Below are 24023 nucleotides of genomic sequence, written 5' to 3' on the forward strand. Positions count from 1 at the left end.
TGGACAGAAAATCCTGTCGTGGCCAGTAGTTTTAAGAGCGATGCTAGGTGTCTTAGGCAGTGATTCCACACTTGGCTGTAAGTCAGGATCATTTGAGTTGCTTTTAAAAATATAGATTACTGGGCTCTATGCCCAGAGTCTCAGTGGGACTGGATTGGGCCTGGAAATATTGTTGTGAAACAAGTGCTCCAGAGACTTTTCAGCTAAGAACGTCTCTGTTCCATATTCTGACTGAGGGAATAGGCTTCTGCAGCAGCCCTGGCTCCACTGTATTGCAGCATTCTTGGCAAGTGCATGCTGGGGTTGTATGCTGGATATGGGTACAAGTCACCTTCAGTGGTTTGACTGTCTTCTTTGAAACTACAGACATAAAGCAATCCAGAACAGTCTTAGCATTGTATTTAAAGTTATGTTTTAGGTCTACAGGTAATAAATTATACCTGTGTTTTATAGACATGAGTTATTTATATTCTTTTTTTATTTTTAAATGTTTAGTTTTTTCTCTCACTGTATGGACACAAACTGCCTGTCATATGCATGGACATCTCTTATGTAAGTAAAATTTAAATAATGTCTCAGTAACAAGTTGTCTTTTCTAAAATGCTATCTTAGTTCTTGGCTTGATAGCTTCATTTTAGTATTTTTCAGTTTGTTGTGTAACTGATTATCCTAAAAAAAAATCATACCCTAGATATATATATTTCTTTAATGCTTTTAGAATATTTTCACAGATACCTGAATTAATCCTCATAACCAACTCCCTGTTTTGGATTCCCCAAATAGTATATTTTCTTGTATAAAAATAATATAATTGGTAGAACACTCTAGAATATGAAGAACTTTCAAAAAGGCAGCCCCCTTTGTTCTGAAGTATAATGTTTGTAAGGAAAATGGAACTTTGCAATATTTACGGTATTTTGCGTTATGTATACTTCTAGTCTCTTGACCAAAGTCATATTTTTTGTAATGTCTAGTTATGATTAGGAGTGGCAATATATATTTAAAAACAATGTCTAGTCTGTGTAAAAGGAATTGGCCCCTGCTCTAGCTTGTTTGCACTCAGTGCATTAACAGAATAAATTGGTGTCAGAAAATATTTTCAGTTTTCTTGTTATGTTGACAGCAATTTGCACTAGGTGCTAAAACAGGAAAGGTAAGAAAATCAGTGATAGGAGACATGGCATAAAAAGGGCTAGGTCGTAAACATTCTATATAGTAGATTCTTTCCCAGCCTTATTCTTCTCTTTCCCTCTTCTCTCCCCCCAAACTTTATGACAGAGATTAGAGATTCTTTATTCTATCTGTTGGACAAAGTAAACATAACCTCCATCAAGGTATAACACTGTCCTGTAGCAGGACCAAAACATCTAAGCCACAGAGTTCTTGCTTACTTACAAGTTTTGTAAGTAGATCTGTAGGTAAAAGAGAGGATGTAGGTGCTCTTGGTAAAGAGATGAAATTAATTTTTTGGCATTAATGTTTTTGAAAGAAATGGGATACATGTTCTGGTTAGCTTTTCTCCAATTAGAGTTTCAGATAATCAAGTAATGTTTTACTTCTCTTCCTCCTAGGATGGAGCACTGATAGCAACTGGCTCTGCTGACAGGAATGTGAAGATCTGGGGTCTGGACTTTGGGGACTGCCACAAGTCTCTGTTTGCACATGATGACAGGTAGGTGTCATCTTTTCAAAGACCTCCCGTTGAGTCACCTGTAGGTATCATTTCCCGGGAGCATCTGTGTCTATTATTTAGTGTTCTCAGATAGTCAGAAATTAAAAATTCTAAAATATAGTCAGACACTCTAGAACTAGCTATTCAAAAGCTATTTATGTGTATAAGACTCTTTAATGATGAGGAATTTGATGACATTTGAGTACTTCTCTCACTTTTCAGTGTGATGTACCTAAAGTTTGTACCCAAGTCTCACCTCTTCTTCACTGCTGGGAAAGACCATAAGATTAAGCAGTGGGATGCAGACAAATTTGAACACATACAAACTCTGGAGGTAACCTCTTGCCTGCTTTGCTTGCTCAGTACTTAGGAACTTCTTTTAAGATCAAGTGTTGATTTCCCACTAATGTAAGCAGTTAGCGGTCTATGAATAAGGTATTCTTACTCAGGATTTTTGTTTTTTGTCCTTTCTCTCCGCAGGGGCATCACCAGGAAATATGGTGCTTGGCTGTAAGCCCCAGTGGGGACTATATTGTATCATCGTCCCATGACAAATCTCTGAGACTTTGGGAGAGAACAAGGGAGCCTCTTATTCTTGAGGAAGAAAGGGAGATGGTAAGGTGTTCAGCCTTCGTTACAAATGTGCTGGTGGGTGTCAGTATCTGACACGCTGTCTCAGCTCGAGTTTCCTGTCTAGTGCTGTCACACCTCAGTCAGTGCAAGTCCATTGAGCTCCAAAAGATGTTTCCAGGACTGCTGACACCACTTCGGCAGCCAAGCGGAGACAGAGATGCCATAAGGGGGTTGGATTGTGAAAGAAGCAGCTTCTCACTGTCTCATTTCACTTCACATAGGGGTCATGTTTTTTCTTTGAAATTAATTCATATCTATCTCTTGTCAGCAAAGGGAAGCAGAATATGAGGAGAGTGTGGCCAAAGAAGACCAACCAGTAGTAAGTAAATCTTTCAGGACCCTCAGACTGTGTCCTGTAATTATCTTATTGGAATTTACTGTAATTTCAAGAATTTCTAATGGGATTAGAATTGGGACTAGATGTCAAAGTCATCCACAGCTGATACGGGAAGGAATCTGTGTAGTCCTTCTTAATCCAGCTGTATATCCTGATTTTATGGGACAAATAATTGACCAGATTTGGTATTGAATGATTTTCGTTCTGGCTTTTTTTTAAGGAGGCTTCAGGCAGTTGTTTCATTGTAAATCAAAAATCAGAAAAAAATTGAGAAATTGGGCATTCTCTTTAAACGTGTTGTAGAGCAGGGTATTCTTCTGATAATGCATATAACACATTTAACATAGTGTCTGGCACTTACTAAGTACTCAGTTAATGGTAGCTGATAACACCATGTAACAGTCATCGTAACATAGTAATGTCTATTCTTTTCTGGATATAAGATTAATTTATTGGCTCTTTAACACCTGTCAATGAAATTGTTAAAGGATCTCTTTGTTCCTGGCAGGTTCCGGGAGAGACTCAAGGTGACAATTACTTTACTGGAAAGAAAACTATTGAAACGGTCAAAGCAGTAAGTTGATACTAGAATGCAGTATCTCATTTTTAATTTTTTTTTATTTCCAAAAAGTATTTTATTAAAATCTAAAGAAGAACACAAAGGAAACAATTATAAGAAATAAAAACAGCATGAAATTGCCCTTTTTCTAGATTTGACCCTAAAATCACCAAATAAGTGTTAAGAGCCCCTATTCTAATTCCTTTACTTTATGGCAGTAGTTCTCAAAGTGGAGCCCCCAGACCAGAAGCATCAGCATCCCCTGAGAACTTGTTAGAAAAGGAAATTCCCAGGCCCTAGCCCAAACCTACTGAATGTGGATCACAGGGGTGGGGTGAGCAATAAATGGGGGTTTTTTGTTTGTTTGTTTGCTTTTTTGATTATAGAATTTTTAAAAATTGAAGTGTAGTTGATTTACAATGTTGTGTTAATTTTTGCTGTACAGCAAACTAATTCAGTTATATATACATTCTTATAAATTCTTTTCCATTATGGTTTATCATAGGATACTGAATATAGTTCCCTGTGCTATACAGTAGGACCTTGATGTTTATCCATTCCATATATAATAGCTTACATCTGCTAACCCCAACCTCCTACTCCATCCCTCCCCCAAAGCAGCCACAAGTCTGTTCTCTATGTCCGTGAGTCTGTCTCTGTTTTGTAGATGGGTTCATTTGTGTCATGTTTTAGATTCTACATATAAGTGATAACATGGTATTTGTGTCTCTTTCTGACTTAGTTCATTCAGTATGATAATCTCTAGTTGCATCCATGTTGCTGCAAATGGCATATTTTGTTCTTTTTTATGGTTCAGTAGTATTCCATTGTACATTTGTACCACATCTTTTTTTTTCTTAAACATCTTTATTGGAGTATAATTGCTTTACAATGTTGTGTTAGTTTCTGCTGTATAACAAAGTGAATCAGCTATATGTATACATATATCCCCTCCCTCTTGCGTCTCCCTCCCACCCTCCCTATCCCACCCCTCTAGTGTACCACATCTTCTTTATCCATTCATCTGTTGATGGACATTTAGGTTGTTTCCATGTCTTGGCTATTGTGAATAGTGCTGCTATGAACATAAGGGTGCACGTATCTTTTTGGATTAGAGTTTTGTCTGGATATATGCCCAGGAGTGGGATTGATGGATCATATGGTAATTCTATTTTTAGTTTCTTGAGGAACCTCCATACTGTTTTCCATAGTGGCTGTACCAACTTACATTTCCACCAACAGTGTAAGAGGGTTCCCTTTTCTTCACATCCTCTCCAACGTTTGTTATTTGTAGAGTTTTTAATGTGGCCATTCTGACCACTGTGAGGTAGTACCTCATTGTAGTTTTGATTTGTATTTCTCTAATAATTAGCAATGTTGAGCATCTTTTCATGTGCCTACTGGCCATCTGTATTTCTTTGGAGAAATGTCTGTTTAGGTCTTCTGCCCATTTTTCAATTGGGTTGTTTGTTTTTTTGTTATAGAGTTGTATGAACTGTTTGTATGTTTTGGAAATTAAGTCCTTGTCAGTCACATCGTTCACAAATATTTTCTCCCATTCTGTAGGTTGTTTTTTCATTTTTTTTTATGGTTTTCTTTGCTGTGCAGAAGCTTGTAAGTTTGATTACGTCCCATTTAATTATTTTTGTTTTTACTTCTATTGCCTTGGGAGACTGACCTAAGAAAATATTGGTACTATCTATGTCAGAGAATGTTTTGTCTATAATCTCTTCTGGGAGTTTTATGGTATCATGCCTTATGTTTAAGTCTTTAAGCCATTTTGAGTTTATTTCTGTGTATGGTGAGAGGGTGTGTCCTAACTTCATCAATTTACATGCAGCTGTCTAGCTTTCCCAACACCACTTGCTGAAGAGACTGTCTTTTTCCCATTGTATGTTCTTGCCTCCTTTGTTGAAGGTTACTTGACAGTAGGTGTGTGGGTTTATTTCTGAGCTCTCTATTCAGTTCCATTGATCCATATGTCTCTTTTTGTGCCAATACCATGCTGTTTTGATTACTGTAGCTTTGTAGTATTGTCTGAAGTCTGGGAGCATTATGCCTCCTGCTTTGTTCGTTTTCTTCAGGATTGCTTTGGCAATTCTGGGTCTTTTATGGTTCCATATAAATTTTAGGATTATTTGTTCTAGTTCTGTGAAAAATGTCATGGGTAGTTTGATAGGGATCACATTAAATCTGTAAATTGCCTTGGGTAGTATGCCCATTTTAACAGTATTCTTCCAGTCCAAGAACATGGGATATCTTTCCATTTCTTTTCTTAAAAAATAAATAAATTTATTTATTTATTTCTGCCTGCATTGGGTCTTCATTGCTGCATGCGGGCTTTCTCTAGTTGTGGCTAGTGGGGGCTACTCTTTGTTGCAGTACACGGGCTCTAGGCGCGCAGGCTGCAGTAGTTGTGGCACGTGGGCTCAGTAGTTGTGGCTTGCAGGCTCTAGACCGTGGGCTCAGTAGTTGTGGCACGTGGGCTTAGTTGCTCCATGGCACGTGGGATCTTCCTGGACCAGGGCTCGAACCTGTATGCCCTGTGTTGGCAGACAGATTCTTAACCCCTGTGCCACCAGGGAAGTCCCTATCTTTCCATTTCGTTGAATCATCTTCAACTTTCTTTATTAAGGTTTTATAGTTCTCAGTGTATAAGTCTTTCACTTTCTTGGTCAGGTCTATTGCTAAGTATTTTAGTTTTGGGTTGCAATTTTGAAAGGTATTTTGGTTTTTTTGGATGTAATGTCCTGAAAATATCAATTAAGTCTAACTGTTCTATTGTGTCATTTAAGATCTCTGTTGCCTTGATTTTCTGTCTAGAAGATCAGTCCATTGATGTGAGTAGGGTTTTAAAGTCTCCTACTATTGTCAGTTTTTCCCTTTATGTATATTAGTATTTTCTTTTCTTTTTTTTTTTTTGTGGTAACGCGGGCCTCTCACTGTTGTGGCCTCTCCCATTGTGGAGAACAGGCTCCGGATGCGCAGGCTCAGCGGCCATGGCTCATGGGCCCAGCCGCTCTGTGGCATGTGGGATCCTCCCGGACCAGGGCACGAACCCATGTCCCCTGCATTGGCAGGCGGACTCTCAACCACTGCGCCACCAGGGAAGCCCTAGTATTTTCTTTTTATTTAAATTTATTTTTATTTTTGGCTGCGTTGGGTCTTCGTTGCTGCATGTGGGCTTTCTCTAGTGGCAGCGAGTGGGGGCTCCTCTTTGTTGCGGTGCGTGGGCTTCTCATTGCGGTAGCTTCTCTTTGTTGTGGTGCACAGGCTTCAGTAGTTGTGGCACGTAGGCTCAGTAGTTGTGGTTCGTGGGCTCTAGAGCGCAGGCTCAGTAGTGGCACATGGTCTTAGTTGCTCCGTGACATGTGGGATCTTCCCAGACCAGGGCTCAAACTCGTGTCCCCTGCATTGGCAAGTGGACTCTTAACCACTGTGTTACCAGGGAAGTCCCTGTATATTAGTACTTGTTTTATGTATTTGGGTGCTCCTGTATTGGGTGCATACATGTTGATGAGTGTAAACTCCTCTTCTTGTATTGATCCTTTTATTATTATATAGTGTCCTTCTTTATGGGCTTTGTTTTAAAGTCTGTTTTGTCCAATATGAGTATTGCAACCCCAGCTTTCTTGTCATTTCTGTTTGCATGAAATATCTTTTTACATTCCCTCCCTTTCAATATTTCATCTTTGTCCCTTTTTCTTTGTTTTTCCTTTTGTGGTTTGATGATTTTCTTTCATATTATGTTCTTTTCTTTTTGGTTTTTGTGACTCTATTGTATGTTTTTCATTTGTAGTTATCCTGTTTTTCAAGTATGTTAACCCCGTCCTATATCTACTTGCCTCAGACTGGTAGTCATATAGGCTCAAACACATTCTAGGAAATGAAAAAAAGAAAAATCTACCTTTTCTTACTCTCCTCACCCACATTTTATGATTTTGATGTCCTGTTTACATCTTCACGTTCATGCTTTTCCTATTCATTGTGGTATCATCACATTCACAAAAATTTTATTTTATTTTTTAATCTGTGTACTGGCTTATTTATGTGAGTTGCTTTCCAATTGTGAATTTTCTCTTCCCTATATATTCTTCCTACTTTTCTGCTTAGAGAGGACCTTTCAATATTTGCTTCAGGATAGGTTTAGTATTGCTATATTCTTTTAGTTTTTGCTTGTCTGAGAAATTCTTTATCCCTCCTTCTATTCTAAATGATAATCTTGCTGGCTAGAGTATCCTCGGATGCACATTCTTCCCTTTCAGGACTTCGCATGTATCTTGCCACTCCCTTCTGGCCTGCAGTGTTTCTGTAGAGAAATCTGCTGATAGCCTTATGGGGGTTCCCTTATAATTAACTGTTTTTTTCTTGCTGCCTTGAGAATCCTCTTCATCTTTAACTTGTGCCTTTTTTATTATAATATGTCTTGGTGTAGGTTTGGGTTTACCTTGTTTGGGACCCTCTGTGCTTCCTGTACCTGCTCTATCTGTTTCCTTCTTTAGGTTTGGGAAGTTTTCAGCCATAATCTTTCAAATACATTTTCAGTCCCCTTTTCTCTTCCCCTTCTGGAATCCCGATTATGTGTAGATTGGTACACTTTATATTATCCCATAGGTCTCTTATATTGCTTTCATTTTTTTCTCATTTGGCTTTCTGTCTGCTGTCCTGATGGGTGATTTCCATCATTCTATCTTCCAGGTCACTTATTCGTTCTACATTATTTATTCTGCTGTTCATTGCCTGTAGTTCAGTTTTTGTCTCGACAAATGAGTTTTCTAATTTTTCTTGGTTCCTCTTTACTGTTTCTAGTTCCTTTTTATAGTACTCTGCATTTCTGTTGATAGCCTTTCTTAATTCCTTCAGTAGTTTCATTATCTCCTTTTTGAAATCAGCGTCTATTAGACTGAAGAGGTCTATCTACTGTGGTCTTGGAGGGCTGTTTTTATGTGGGAGCATCCCTGTGTAGCCTGTGTGGGTTTAATATTTTTGGTGCAAGGGCTGATTTTCGTATGGATGCCTGTTGCCTCTTTTCTCAGCGTGTGCTGGCCATTATCCCCTTAATAGAGGGTGTGCAGATGCAGTGGCTGGTGCCTGGTTGTGGGGTTCTCAGCAGCAGTGGTGGCTCATGTGTGCCCCCGGAGCACATGATGGGAGCAGAGGCAGCTCATGATCACTCTTGGAGCTCATGTGGGCAGTGTCCTGCCGCCTGAGAGCTCGCTCAGGGAAAACGGCTGCAGGGTGGCTCCCGCGCCTCCCCTCACACACTGCCCACACAACAGCACCTCTCCAAAGCCCAAGTTTCCACACCCAGCCCTTGCCCGTACTGGCAGACGTGCATCTCAGGCTGGGGAGTGTAGAGCGGGTGCACTGACCCCCTGTGCAGGTCTCTATTCTAGCTGCTGCAGATCGGTTGCTGTTTTCTCCTCCAAGGCTCTGAAGCTCTCCCTCTGTCCTGGCTGATCTCCCTGCCGGTGAGGGCACTTCCCAGGGTGCAGGAACCTTTCTTGTTTCACAGCTCCCTGCCTGGGGTGCAGGTCCCGACCCGATTACTTCCTTGCTTTTTTTTTTTTTTTTTTTACTTTTGTCCTACCTGGTTACATGGAGATTTTCTTTGCCCTTTCAGGGGTCTGAGGTCTCCTGCCAGCATTCAGTAGACATTCTGTGAGAACTGTTCGACATGTAGATATGTTTTTGATGTAGTTGTGGGAGGAGGTGAGCTTCACATCCTTCTACTCTGCCATCTTGATCGCTCTCCTGTATCTCATTTTTATTTTTTAAAATTTATTTATTTATTTTGGGCTCTGTTGGGTCTTCGCTTCCGTGCGAGGGCCTTCTACAGTTGCAGCAGGCGGGGGCCACTCTTCATCGCGGTGCGTGGGCCTCTCACTATCGCGGCCTCTCCCATTGCGGAGCACAGGTTCCAGACGCGCAGGCTCAGTAGTTGTGGCTCACGGGCCTAGCTGCTCCACAGCATGTGGGATCCTCCCAGACCAGGGCTCGAACCCGTGTCCCCTGCATTAGCAGGCAGATTCTCAACCACTGCGCCACCAGGGAAGCCCCTGTATCTCATTTTTAAATAGGATCCCAACCAGATAGTCCTTTTGTGGCAAAAAGTTGATGAAATTTACAGATGAAGTTCATAACCTCTGTTTTCCTCCCTTGTAACCAAGGACAGAAGTAGTGCTGAATCTGTTGGATCAGTGCCTGGTTTCTAGAAAGGAAAGTTTGATCTCCTGAAAGTGGCACCTCTCAGGTGTTCCTGGGAGTTGCCCTACTCAGTGTGTCCACTTGTAGTCTCATCTGAATCCATGACCCAGTCTCCTTGTAAATTAAAAAAGAAAAATCAGGGACTTCCCTCTGGCGCAGTGGTTAAGAATCCACTTGTCATAGTACGGGACACGGGTTCAATCCCTGGTCTGGGAAGATCCCACATGCTATGGAGCAACTAAGCCCATGCACCACGACTACTGAGCCTGCACTCTAGAGCCCACGAACCACAACTACTGAACCCACGTGCTGCAACTACTGAAGCCTGCATGCTCTAGGGCCTGCATGCTGCAACTAAGCCCACGTGCTGCGACTACTGAGCCCACATACCTAGAGCCTGTGCTCCGCAACAAGAGAAGGCACCGCACTGAGAAGCCCGCGTACCGCAACGAAGAGTAGTCCCCGCTCACCGCAACTAGAGAAAGCCTGTGCGCAGCAGCGAAGACCTAATGCAGCCAAAAATAAGTAAAATTTAAAAAAAAACAAAAAAAACCCCGAAGACATCTTTGAATGCTGTTTGGCACACTATTGGCACATCTTTATTAAACTGATTCAAGCAATTTCATTTGGTAACTTTTCGTCAGGCCTTCCATTTGCAGTGTTGTGGGATGGTGAGTTTGTTGTGATGACTTCTGTCCTTTGCCATCATCCGTGTAGGCTGAGAGGATCATGGAGGCTATTGAGCTATACAGAGAAGAAACTGCAAAAATGAGAGAACACAAAGCCATTTGTAAAGCTGCAGGGAAAGAGGTAAGACAGTCCATTAAGTTACGGTCTGAGAAACATTTATAAATGGAGACAATTCCTGAGGAAAAAAACATCATTTGGGGATTTATTAACTCAGATCAGGAAATGAGATAAATGTAGTAGAATCTTTTCTAATTCAAACATTAGAAAGAAGGAATTGAGAAGCTTTGTCTTAATAAAAAGCCAAGGATAGTTAATTTGAGATCATGGTGATTATTGTATTGAGTTAAAAACTCAGATTCCTCCTTTTGTTTGGGAGGCAGGGTAAACATTTCGGGTTTCTAGATGAAATGTATTGCCCAGACTCATTCATAAATAAGCAGTATTGAAACTAAAAGTTATTATTAAATAATTTAATAATTCTTCAGGGTCAGTTTTTAGGGTCTCTCTTTTCAAAAGTGTAAAATATTGTTATGACCCTGCCTGTGATAAGCACTATCGAAGGCTTGTTTTTTAATGACTTGATTTAATAATTTCTTCATAGGTTCCTCTTCCCATCAACCCCATCCTGATGGCTTATGGCAGTATCTCTGTGAGTAGACTAATGGTTTCCCCTTGGTTATTCTAAGGTTACTTTCAGGCACAAGAGAGGAAGTGAAGAGGCATTATGATTTTAGAATAGACATATTGGGAAATACTTTGTCATTAAAAATGTCTTGAATGCTGGAATCCTCTAAGACATTTTGTATTTCAAAAGGACCATTTTAGTGTAACTTCAAGTCATCCTTTCTGGTTGGACTGGACGGGCATTGTTTTTTTAGTGCTTATTTATGTGTAGTATCCACAGCCCTCTGAAGATTCTGTTCATTGAAACTGAAGTTTTTGGAGGAAAAGTTCATATAAATTAGTCAGATAAAAGGAGAGAGGGAGAATACTGGGACAACGTATGCTCTTAGTGATCTTTAATTACTCAATACTTGCATGTTTCATTCATCACAACAGTAATGTGAGTCAGTGTGTCTTCATTTTATGGATAGGAGACTGTTCTGACTTACAGATCGAAGGGAACATAGCTGATAAGTGGCAGAGCTGGATTGTGAACCCAGATCTGACTCAGTCTAAGCCCGTGCACGTAGTGCCCTTTTTAGAACAGTTTCTCATAAGAAGGAGAGATATCCCTGGTTTTTAGGAGATAGAAATTAGAGAGCTTCAGTTAAGAAATCAAGAGTATCCCTAATGCTGTCACACTTCCTTTATAGCCTTCAGCTTATGTGTTGGAGATTTTTAAAGGAATCAAGTCAAGGTGAGTGCCGGTGCACAGTTATTACAGCTAATACCATTTACCGAACATGAGATAAACAGACATTATAATTGATGGTTATCTTCTTTAGAGGTTTAACTATGTCAAAATTTTGATGGAAAATAATTCATTATAATGTTCTTTTTGAATTAGAACTAGAAGTTTCCTCCTAAAATATGAAGGGAGATATTGAATACTTTTAAAAAGCACAAATGAAGGGCAGTGCTACTTTATATCATAGGTAATGAAATCATCTATAATTCAGTCACAGGTACCAACTGGTAACATTTTTTGTTGTATATTTCCTTTGGCTTATTTTCTGTATACATACACAGTTGGAATCATATGTATACATTTTTATATCCTGTCCTTTTTCACAGAATATCTCCTGAGCACTTGCTCACTTTAGTAATATTCTTCAAAAACACAACATTGAATTAGTTCAAAATATTCCATTGTATATATAGTTACTATTGGGTGGTGCATATGTGTTTGGCTGTTATCAATACTGCCTTAGTAAACACCTTTATATATAAATCTTTGTCATCATCATTGATTATTTTTCTTAAGGGTCCTAGCAGTTTATTAACTAATCAATGGACATGAGCTTTTTAAAGGTTTATGTTGCTTAATTACTGTCAGAGTGCTTGTAATGACTTTTACCAGCTTTTAAAAAATTCTTTGCTGGTTTGAGAGGCAAAAGGTGGTACTGCATTATTTTCCTTTTTAATTAACAAAGTTAAAATTTTATTATATTTGTTGGCCATTTGTATTTTTTCCTGTGAATTTTTACTTTCCCTTTCTTGTGCTTTATAGTTGTTTCTCTTACTGGTTTTTTAAGAATTTTTTAATATCTTTTGTCATTCATTTTTGAAATAATATTTGAGTTTGATCTACTGAGAGTTATCATTTTTTTAATAACAAATCACAATATCTGAGTATATCCCATACAAGAAACAAACAGGACCTATCTAAGATAATGAAACTTTGCTAGAGAAATGTAAAAGAAAATTTAGAGTAATGGAGGTACGATGCATTCCTAGATGGGAAGATTCTGTGTTTTAAAGATTTGGTTTTTCTTAAACTAGTCTATAGGTTTGTGATCCCAATTGAAATTCTCTTGAGAGTTCTAGTTGGAATTGATGAAATGATAATAGAACTAGCTCAAGAAAAGTAAAACAAACCAGAAAAAGAACAAGAGGGAGCTGTTCTCCTAGATTAAAAAGCTGTAAAAATGCACCTGTACGGATTGTTGTCAGAATCAGTTATGAAAACAGACTCTAAAGCCCTAGAACACTCTATGACATAGAGGGACTCAATAAATGGTAAAAGAAGTATCATATAAAGATGGGATATACAACAAAAGGCTTTAAAGAAATTGGCTATCTGAAAGAAAAACAGTTAGATTCTCCTACCCTGCCATGGACAAGAATGCATCAAGTAGGTTAAAATACTAAATATAGAAAACCAAAACGTTGAAAAGAGAGAACCATTCATAATACAGATGTATGTTTAATTCTGGATGGGTAAGATCTACTCAAGTATAAAAGTAGAAGAAAAAAATAGGAGAGGAAAAGATTTTTAAATTGACTATGTTAAGAAACGTGGCATTTTTAATGTTTATTTTTTCCTCTTCAGTGAGCTGGAAGAATCTCTGCTTGTGCTGCCTTTCTCTTACGTCCCAGACATTCTTAAGCTCTTTAATGAATTCATCCAGCAGGGCTCTGATATTGAACTTCTATGTAGGTGCCTCTTCTTTCTCCTCAGGTAACGTCCTTTCCAAAAGAATATCATGTCTTATCCGCATAACTGCTCCAGTAGTGCCTCACCTGAAGCTGTCCATGCTTTGGGATTAAGAAATGTGATGTTTCCGTTTCAGAGACTGTTGGGAATTTCAGTGCTGCCTGACATAATTCTTATCCTTTGGAGTCAGTCTTGCTCGATAAAATGCAGTTAGTGATGACCCAACTCTAAGTAGCATGAGGTACTATGTTGCTAAGGATGCTCAGGCAGGCGGAGGTCTCCAGGTTACAGTCTAAGGTAGCAGTTCTGGTTCTAGTCAGTTTGCTGAAAGCCCATCTCTGAATGGCCAGTCTGCCTCAGTGTTTCTTTTTGACTATTGAGTTTAAACCAAATGGTTTTATTTTCATAATAGCATTTTAAGGAGTAGTCAGTTTATTTCCCAGGTCTCTACAAGTACAAATGGAAGGATAGGGGCATATTTGGAGGGAACTAAGAAACATAAAGAAAACGTTCATTAGATTATATTCTTAAATAGGAAGAATTCTTATTAATATGTAACAGAGGGAAAATATATTTACAAAGGCATAATATATTCTTATCTTCCACTGTGTCCCCCAGTCTCAAGCTGTTATATCAGAGGACAGGAATAGAGGCAAATTTGAACATTCCTTAAAATGCTATTAGGAAATCAGAAACTGCTCAGCCAATACCAAATAGTTAAAAAGAAAACAGGTGTATTTGGTGAATTGGCCTTTTTTCATGATCATTAACCCTTCATTCCTTTATTTCTTTCAGGATAGTAGCAAATGAAGAACAATGATATGTTTATATTATTCTGTTGTCATATTTACAGTTTATTTTTTAATTGCTATGGCATATGTGCTATTGAATCGGGGTTACTGATTCTAAGAGAAACACAGTGAATATTTCTAGCATATTGGGGTGGTAGATGGGTGCTACCTCGCAGGTAGATATGGCAGGTCACAACTGAGGGTGAGGGTGAATGTGGAGGTTAAAGGAGCATGAATCATCAAGGGCATCTTGGTACTCTAGGTCAGAGTTTGATCATCTCTTTTTTTGGCTGAAATATTAATAAATCTTTGAGTTAGCAATTCTTAGAAGGCTCATTTTCCTCTGGTCTTTACATAGAATGCCGTTGTCAAAATCTGTGGCCACTGGGTAGATTGCAAAGAGTCAGCTTTGCAAATGAGTTGAATGTTAGGATAGTATTTTAAAAATTGTTATTGGATAGAATTGAATAGTAGGAAGAAACTTCTTTAGTTTTTTTTCATAGAAGCATTTCTGTATTCCCATGATTGGCAAAATGATTTTTTTTTTTGGACATTTTGTCTGTTTGCTAGTTCTAGAAGGGACAGGTAGAGCTAGAACCACTATCCTTCTTTGTGACATGCCTGGTTTTATTTTTGTTAGGATTCACTTTGGCCAGATCACTAGCAACCAAATGCTTGTGCCAGTGATTGAAAAATTAAAGGAAACAACTATTTCAAAAGTCAGCCAAGTCCGGGTAAGTATCTTTGTAGAGACAGAACAAGGAGGGGAAAATTCTAGTGTGTATGTTACTTACAAGTAGCATAGTGTGCTGTGCCCTATCTTTGGTGATATTGACCTGACATGCATGTATATTTAAGATGAGGTTTTTGTTAGAGCTAGTAGACAAAAAAACAAACAAACAAGGAAAACCCTTAGGGAAGGATGAGTAACAACACATGAAGCTTTGGTTCCCCTGACTCACATATGCTGCAATATTGAACTGAATTGAGAGGAAGTTTAGTTTATTTAATCTCTCTTGTATTCTTTCTCAGGATGTTATCGGCTTCAACATGGCAGGTCTTGATTTTCTCAAGAGGGAATGTGAGGCAAAAAGTGAAGTTATGTTTTTTGCTGATGCTACTAGCCACTTGGAAGAAAAGAAGAGGAAAAAGAAAAAGAGGGAGAAGCTGATTTTAACATTGACTTAGAACTGAAATGTGGTGCCTTTTTCAACTTTGTCTTGAAAAGGACTTCCAAACTAAGCAGCAGAACCTATGAATGTGATCTTATTTGGAATTTGGGTCTTTACAAATATAATTAGTTAAGATTGGTCATTCTAGATAAGATTAAATCCAATGATTTGCTTTTATAAGAATGCCATGTGATGGACAGCTACATGTAAAAGAAGGAAATTAGAACATTCTCTAACAAACACCATACCCCAAAATAAACTCAAAATGGATCAAAGACCTAAATGTAAGGCCAGACACTCTAAAACTCTTCGGGGAAAATAAAGAACACCCTTTGACGTAAACCTCAGCAATATCTTTTTGGATCCACCTCATAGAGTAAGGAAAATAAAAACAAAAATAAACAAATGGGACCTAATTAAACTTAAAGCTTTTGCACAACAAAGGAAACCATAAACAAAATGAAGAGACAGCCCCCAGAATGGGAGAAAATATCTGCAAACAAAGCAACCAACAAGGGGTTAATCTCTAAACTATACAAACAGCTCTACGTTTAAAAAAAAAAACAAGGCACATGAAAAGATGCTCAACATCACTAATTATCAGAGCAATGCAAATCAAAACTACAATGAGGTACTACCTCACATCGGTCAGAATGTCCATCATCAAAAAGTTTACACACAATAAATGATGGAGAGGGTGTGGAGAAAAGGGAACCCTCCTACACTGTTGGTACCACCACTATGGAGAACAGTATGGAGGTTCCTTAAAAAACTAAAAATAGAACTACCATATGATCCAGTAGTCCCACTCCCCAGCATATATCTGGAGAAAACCATAATTCAAAAAGATACATGCACCCCAGTGTTCACTGCAGCACTATTTAGAATAGCCAAGACATGGAAGCAACGTAAATGTCCATTGACAGATGAATGGATAAAGAAGATGTGGTACATATATACAATGGAATATTACTCAGCCGTAAAAAATAATGAAATAATGCCATTTGCAGCAACATGGATGAACCGAGAGATTATCATCCTAAATGAAGTAAGTCAGACAGAGAAAGACAAATATCATACGATATCACTCATATGTGGAATTAATTAAAAAATGATACAAATGAACTTATTTACAAAACAGAAACAGACTTACAGATATCAAAACAAACTTATGGTTTCCAAAGGGGAAATGTGGCGGGGAGGGATAAATCAGGAGCTTGGAATAAACATACACTACTATATATAAGGTAGATGGCCAACAAGGACCTGCTGTATAGCACAGGGAACTCTATTCAATGTTGTGTGATGACCTATATGAGAAAAGAATCTAAAATAGAATAATATATGTATATGTATAACTTAATCACTTTTCTGTACACCTGAAACTAGCACAACATTGTACATCTATACTCCAGTAAAATTAAAATTAAAAAAAAAAAGAATGCCATGTGAGGACACACAGGGAGGGAGGCCACATGACAGCAGAGGCAGAGATTGGGATTGGAGTGACAGCAGCTACAACCCTAGGAACACCAAGGATCCTGTCTACCACCAGAAACTAGGAGAGAGGCATGGAACAAATTCCCTCAGTGCTTCCAGAAGGAACAAACTCTAATACCTTGGTTTCAGACCTCCTAAACTGCAAGAGAATAAATATCCATTGTTTTAAGCCACCCAGTATGGTCATTTGTCATGGCAGCCTCAGGAAACTGATAACAAATTTTGGTACCAGGAAGTGAGGTACTGCTATAGCAAATACCTAAAAATATGGAAGTGGCTTTGGAATCAAGTAATGGGTGAAACCGGGAAGAATTTTGAGCTACATGATAGAAGAAAGTCTAGATTACCTTGAAGAGACTGTTGTTGGTAGAAATAATGGACAGTAAAAGCACTTTTGGTGAGGGTTCAGAAGGAAGTGATGGGGAAAGTAAAGAACACTTTAAGCATCTTAGAGAATTCCTACATCATGAATAGAATGTTGGTATAAATATGAACATTAAAGGTGATTTTGCTAAGACCTCAGATGGAAATGAAGAATATGTTATTGGACAGTGGAGGAAAAGTGATCCTTGTTACGAAGTGGCAGAAAACTTGGCTGAATTGTGTTCTGCTTTTGGGTAAAAAGTAGAACTTATAAACAATGAAATTGGATTTCCAGCTGACGTTTCCAAACAAAACATGGAAGATGTGTCCTGGTTTCTTGCTGCTTATAGTAAACAAGAGGAAAGGGATAAACTGAGGAAGGAAATGGTCAGCAAAAGGAACCTGAACATGATTTGGAAAATTCACAGCCAGTCCATATTGCAGGAAATGCTAAGGCATGCTCAGGAGCGTTCATCAAGGGTGCAGCTGGAAAACCCAGTGGAGAAATTAGATTTGTGACCATGAGTATAATCAACCATCTCAGCAGAAGCTAGGAGCAGAGGTGAGACTATCCAGGAAGGACCTGTGGAGAACCCTCACGTCTAATGGCGTGGATCTCCTTGATATCCATGAAGACTGATGATTTTTGAGAATGTTCTATCAGCAGAAACACTGCCTGTTTGGCCTGGCGGACAGAGACAAGAAATGAAGGAAGGCTGCCAGACTTCTGGGCTTCTATAAGCAGGAAATGGGGTGCCCAGAGGATAAGACTGTCCCAGGCTAACAACTGAGAGGGTGGGGCCCACAAGGCATCTGTGGGTCTAGAGGGGGGTGCTGGTGAAGCCTCTGGCCCAGAGGGCAGATCAAGACACAGATAATTATGCTCAGGCTTTGAAACCTTAGGAAATCTGCCCGCTGCACTGCAAACACTTAAATCAGTGACTCCTTTATTCTTTCCATTCTCTCCTTTTAGAATGGGAATGTCTTATGCTATGTTGCAAGCTGACAACTTGTTTCTAGTTTCACAAGTCCATAGATGGAGAGGACACCATGATAGGTGAAGACTTTGGGAAATAATTGGGATGGAGTGAGTGCATTTTGCATGTGAGATGGGTATAAATTTTGGGGAACCAGAGGGTGGACTGTACTGAGTTTATCCCCACAAAACTCATGTCTACCAGGACTTATGAATGTGATCTTATTTGTAAATAGGGTCTTTACAGATGCAATCAAGTTAAGATGAGGTCATTCAAGATTAGAGTAGCCCCTAAAACCAATGACTATTGTTCTTATAAGGAGAGACATATAGAAATACACAGGGAAGGATGCCATTGGGGACAGAGGCAGAAATCAGAGTGAGTTGTAAGCTAAGGAACACCAAGGACTGCTGGCAACCAACAGAAGTTAGGAAAGAGGCATAGAACAAATTCTCCCTCAGAGCCTCCAGAAGGAACCAACCGTGCTGCCACCTTGATTTCAAATGTCTGGCCCCCCAAACTGTCAGAGAATAAATATCGTTTTAAGCCACCTGGTCTGCGGTACTTTGTTATGGCAGCCTCCAGACACAAATACAGATTTATTACAGCAGCCCTAGGAAACTAATGCAAGATGCTATTTGCCTTTTTCTCTCATGAGCGTACAGTGGAGTTTTCCAGAGACTATGTGATGTGTGATATGGTGACAGATTGAATACAGAGCAGATGTGAGAATCCAGCTATGTCCTATTAAGCCAGACATTGAAAAGATTTGCAAAGATGTAATACTCTTACTAATTTTTGTTTGGAAAAGTTATTTTTCATTAACAATTTATTTATGGTAATATACTGGGTTTATTTTTTAAATATAAGTTTTTCCAAGTTTTAATTGTAACTTGGTAAATATTGATAATATGACCCACATAAACAAAAGGTTTTTGGGGTCCTCAATAATTTTTAAGAATACATGAGGAGTCTTGAGTCCAAAAAACTTAAGAACCACTAGCCTAACTGTAAATTCTCAAGTCCAAAAGGGCATCCTGCTGTTTGTGTTTGTACCCTTGCTTTTTGGAGAGTCCGATCAACATCAAAAATAGCACTTGAAAGAATGAACTTTAGAATCACATTGAAGTAGGTTAGATTTTTACTTCTTCAGGATTCTCTGAGCCTCAGTTTCCTTATTTATAAAGTGGGAAAAATATCTATCTTGTAGATAGTATGAGGATTAGATAGTTTATGACTATGAAGGGGTAGTTACAATTATTAAAAACAAATATTTTCATTCCACCAGACTAAGTGGCTCATTGGTTGCTGGCTGTATGAAGATGGGAACAAATGCAAGGTCTAAGGCTTCAAGTTTGAATGGATGACAATCAAATTACAAATTTGTTACTTACCTGACACCTAATGAGAAACTTTACGGGACATGAAGACTCCAAGTGCAGGGGAAGCAGCTGTAGAAATCTTCTGGACCATAGGATTTTCTTTTCCCTGGGGAAAATCTTTTGGTCTCTTATCATAATTGCTGCTTGTTAAAACTGGTAAAATACCCATTAAGGACTATTACTTTCATGAACAAATGATTTGTACATGCAAACTCAGATAACATTGTAGAATCTCTAGCACATTTAGCTCAATTTTAGGTATTTTCTGTCTAATGCAAATTCTGCACGCCAGGTTTAGGGGATGAAGGATGGCTATTGATCTCCTGTAATTTCTTCTGTTCACCCTAGAGTATGTTTTCTGCTAAGGGTGACTGGCCTTTCTGTAGGTGCCATCAGTCACCATAACCAGGTCCCAGACCACATCAGCATCCAGATTTCATGGTTTTTTGGTGGGGAGGGGCAGGGGGACAGGCCTTGGGAAATGGACTATGAACTATCATTGTTGTCACTGGAAGTAGAGTAAGGATTTAATAAAACTCTTTTCCCCATCTCTCTGTGCCTGACAGATGGTCTCTATAAGCAAGGAAATAGAAACTTTATTAACATAAATGCAAAATTATTTAATTGCTGTGATCAGCCACAGGGATTCAGTTAGTCTGGATCAGCATCTAATAACTTGTGTGAAGAGAATGTAAGAGGACTTGATTTAGTTCCCAGAGTGGGGGAAAATTGTTCCCAGTGAGGTCTTTCGTGACCACCCTGCTGTAAACTGCAATCCTTCACACTCCCTATACTTCCTTTCCTACTTTACATTTTCTCCCTTGTACTTATCACCATTGTCCATGTTTCACTTATTTTGTCTATTGTCTGTCCTCCCACTGGAATGTAAGCTTACATAAAGGCAGAAATGTGTGTCTCTTGTTCATTGCTGTATCCCCAATGCCTAGCACATTAGAAAAACTTATGATCTTTGAAAGAATGAACAAATGAATCCAACTCCATTTCTATTGAAATCAAGGTCATCTGACACAAGTTCCCCTAAATTTCTTTCACCTCAGAATGTCTGGATCCTTAGCCATCTTTGTTCTCTCCCTTGCCAAGACTAACACTTCAGCTCTGTTCTTGATTATTCTCTTGCCTTCTTTTGGATACTGCTGGTTCAGTCCTCTCATTCATATTTCTAATGTTTCTCTTCTGATCCACTCTTTCCAGCCCACAAACACACTAAACTGAAAATCTCTCCTTTTCCCTGTTGCCTCCCTGAGGTACTCTCTCAGGTACCATATACTCTTGCTGTTTCCTTTAATACTAAATTGAAAATGTATCCATACTCAATATTTCTGCTTTCTTAACACCCAGGCATTCTTCACGTTCTGCAGTTTGGGTTTTGTCCCAACCAAATCTAGTGGTCCTATTTAAATCCGCAGTCTCCTTGATATCTCCATAGCATCTGTCAACTGTGTCCATAGTTCCCTTGAAATTCTTTGAGATATTTCATATTTTGCTAATTGCTTGTTCTGTCTCCACTGGTGCCTCTTTTTTCTCCTGCTCCCTAAACAGACTCCACATTTCTTTTCCTTCCGCATACCTTCTATCATCACCTCTGTAGCTGACACTTAAAATTATTATATCTCCAGCCCTGACTGTTCAATTGAGATCCACTCCTGAGTCTCCATGTTTCATTACCTGAGCCCCAAACCTTGCAGGTGAACTCTTATGTCCTCTTACTTCCTTTTCTCAGTGGGTCACACCTTAGATTTTACAGTGCCCCCTGCCAAATGTCTTTCATCCACGTCCCTCTTTCCCAACTATAGTTGCCACACTATAGTTCTTGTCCTTACACGTGGCCTGTTGATGTAGCCTTCCAATGGTTCTTTGCATATCCAGTAACTCTTCTCCTTCAGCATATCCTGTACAATAACACTGGATTCATTTTTATAAAGATATGCTGATTATATCACCCATTGGATCAGAATTTCAATGATTCACTGTTGCTTATATAATAAAGTCAAGCCAAGGATTCAAAATCTCCCATAACTTGATTCCAACCAACTTTCCCACTATATTACTAATACTGTAATCTCTCAACAAATTGAACTCCCTGCTTCCCCTTCTGAACACCTGGAGATTTCCTATTGCTACACTTTTGTTCATTCTTCCTAGTTTAAGTCTCCTTTCATCAAAAGTTTTTGCATTCTATAAGACCCAGCTCAAATATCAAATAGATATAACTGTAACGCAAAGTAGCATATGATTCATGCTGTTGGAGTACAATATAGGAATCAAGTGTGAAAACTTTATTTCTGCTACCAGACTATGTAAGTCTTTTAGGATAGAGTCCAATTTTCATTTTTATATTTGATAAAATATTTCATACAGTACCTTGCATATAATAGGTTCTCGATATCTGTATATTCTATCTGCAAGAGACACCAGTATGAAGGAATGTATTGTAATTCAGTGTATGTCCATTCAACTTCTACAATAAGGTATCTCCTATCCCCCATCAAGATTACAAGTTGTTGTGTTTTTTTAATGACAAAGACTTGCTTTTTTAAAAAATTCTGATTGTCTGATACCCCATAGATGGCCAATAATATTGAGATTTATCCAACTTACAGTCACATGTACTATGTTAGGCACTTTGCTAGCTGCTTTCAAAGATGAAAGAAGATACAAGTCTTTGTCCTAAGAAATTTAACTCTGATTTTAAAAATAGAATAAATGAAGCTACAGAGTGCAGATGTGAGGGGATTAGAAAATAGCATTTTGAATTCTCCTTGCTCAAATGTAATTTTTGCACTATATATGACTACTCAAATTGAACTTTAAAGGATATTTGCTTCCACAGGTAAGAACAGGACATCATGCTCAGTCATAATCTCTATATTGTGAAAGATGTGTGCTGATCCCTTGGCACCATCCTCTCCAAAAGCCATGGCAAATAACTCCACTTTCAGTTCTGCCTGCAAACCAGCAGCCACCTATAAGACACAATGTAGCTTTAGAATCAGACATGTATGAGTTCAAATCTTGATTTTTAACATGACTTTGGGCAAGTTACTCAAACTCTCTAATCTTGTTTCCTCATCTATAAATTTGGCACAAATGAATGATTGCTGTTCTAGCATTTAGAAGAATTACTTCATGGATTAGTTAGGTTGAATTCCATTGAGTAAGCGGGACCCAGGAAAAATTGCTGAAGGAGAACATCAAGTGCTATTTAGGAAAAAGCATAAGGAAACTAAATGCCAGGATGCTGGAGGGCAAACTTTCATGATGTCTGTAACTGTGCTATTTCTTGAATATCAGTAGCAAGTTTCTATTTATTGTCATCCTTATAGATAAAGATAAATTTAATCTAAGAAAAATATGTTTCATCTTAAATTTAATCTAAGAGACTGGGTGAATCCCACAATTCCCCTGCCCTGCCCCTTGGTTTAGAGTATTCCTAATATAGGACCTGCAATGTGGCAAAGCCAGTAGAGGGAGACAGAATTAATTTAAATACCAAACTGCTTAGATCCGAAAGCTACATGGACGAGGTCTGTACCAACAAAAAAGAAACCTGATACATAAAGAAGAAGAAACACAGCAAGGAATAGGCTTCTTGCCTTGCTCCTTGAAAAGAACACTAGCCAGGAAAGAAAGAGCTGTTTATGTTTCTAAGCTGCCTCTCTAGGAGGTGGGTTAAAAAGCAGACTTGAGAACAGTTATCTGGAAAAAATAAATCAGAAGAAACTACCACATGGAAAGCAGTTAGGTACGAATGGAATTTTTTTCTTCAATAGAGTTTTATAAATAATAGAATTGAAAAATGTTTCAGTTTTTTCAACAGTGTGCTTGTGAGCATCTATCTGCACACTGGAGAGTATCCAACAGCTCTGTTTTGAGACCCAAGCCCTTAGCCCTCCAAGCCCAACAACCAGAGCAGGGCCGGGGAATGATGACATTCTGCACAAGGGCAGCTGGAGAACTGTTATCACACAGGTTTACCCAGGCTTGGAGTACATTCATTCACTGTTGGCAATGAACCAAGATGAACAGTGGTGAGATTTAGATATGGAGAAGTCTAGAGGTTACATTCTTTGCCAGAGCCAAAACCTACTATCAAAAAGAAAAAAAAAAATAATAACAAACAGTATAGAGTGAGCTTCAAAGAATACAAGCTGGGTTTTTAGTACGTATAAAGGTTCGTCCAGCAGTCGTTTGTTTGGCTTTTGGCTAATCCCTACTTTAAATGAAAAAGATTTGCTAACTTCCCAGAACAGTGGGAGAAAAGCTTGCTTTAACTGTGTTTTTGCTTTATGTTGTGAAGATTCTGAAACTTTGACACAGTACAATGATGCATTGTCTTGGAGAGGTGCTCATGAATTAGTGGATCTAATCCCAAAATGTATTTCTGTTTGGAAATTGCAGCCTGCGTACTACAATTTTATATAGATCATAAGATACTGGAGCTGGAAGAGGGCTAAGAAGTGATCAGTCTAAGCTCCTTCTTTTATAGACGAGGAAAGCAAGGTGCAGAGGATTAATTAACCAAAAACATCACTGAGCTGCTTGGTAGCATAGCCAGGACAAGAAGCCAACTTTCTTTGCACTATAGCCAACCGATGCTTCTGTGTCAACGTATAACAACT

General features: G+C 38.7%; 2 protein-coding genes across 4 annotated transcripts in view; one reads left to right on the top strand and one right to left on the bottom strand.

Moving 5' to 3' along the window:
* WDR3 (WD repeat domain 3) overlaps positions 1–16243 on the top strand; it is a 38248-nt gene extending 22005 nt beyond the window's left edge. For all 3 annotated transcript variants that reach the window (XM_079944389.1, XM_079944390.1, XM_079944391.1), the window contains exons 16-27: positions 496–552; positions 1572–1672; positions 1895–2006; positions 2153–2287; positions 2574–2624; positions 3151–3216; positions 10126–10218; positions 10700–10747; positions 11415–11458; positions 13094–13222; positions 14630–14723; positions 15022–16243. In XM_079944389.1, coding sequence (XP_079800515.1) covers positions 496–552; positions 1572–1672; positions 1895–2006; positions 2153–2287; positions 2574–2624; positions 3151–3216; positions 10126–10218; positions 10700–10747; positions 11415–11458; positions 13094–13222; positions 14630–14723; positions 15022–15177 — 1086 coding nt within the window. In that variant the 3' untranslated portion in view covers positions 15178–16243. The remainder of the gene's footprint in view (positions 1–495; positions 553–1571; positions 1673–1894; positions 2007–2152; positions 2288–2573; positions 2625–3150; positions 3217–10125; positions 10219–10699; positions 10748–11414; positions 11459–13093; positions 13223–14629; positions 14724–15021) is intronic.
* Positions 9034–24023, bottom strand: part of SPAG17 (sperm associated antigen 17) — a 229695-nt gene continuing 214705 nt past the window's right edge. The window contains exons 47-49 of the mRNA XM_079944374.1: positions 22233–22367; positions 19396–19558; positions 9034–10168 (exon numbers count right to left, since the gene is read on the bottom strand). Of these exons, the coding sequence (XP_079800500.1) occupies positions 19403–19558; positions 22233–22367 (291 nt within the window). The 3' untranslated portion in view covers positions 9034–10168; positions 19396–19402. The remainder of the gene's footprint in view (positions 10169–19395; positions 19559–22232; positions 22368–24023) is intronic.

This window comes from Stenella coeruleoalba, assembly GCF_951394435.1.
Source record: "Stenella coeruleoalba genome assembly, chromosome: 1".
Taxonomy (NCBI): domain Eukaryota; kingdom Metazoa; phylum Chordata; class Mammalia; order Artiodactyla; family Delphinidae; genus Stenella; species Stenella coeruleoalba.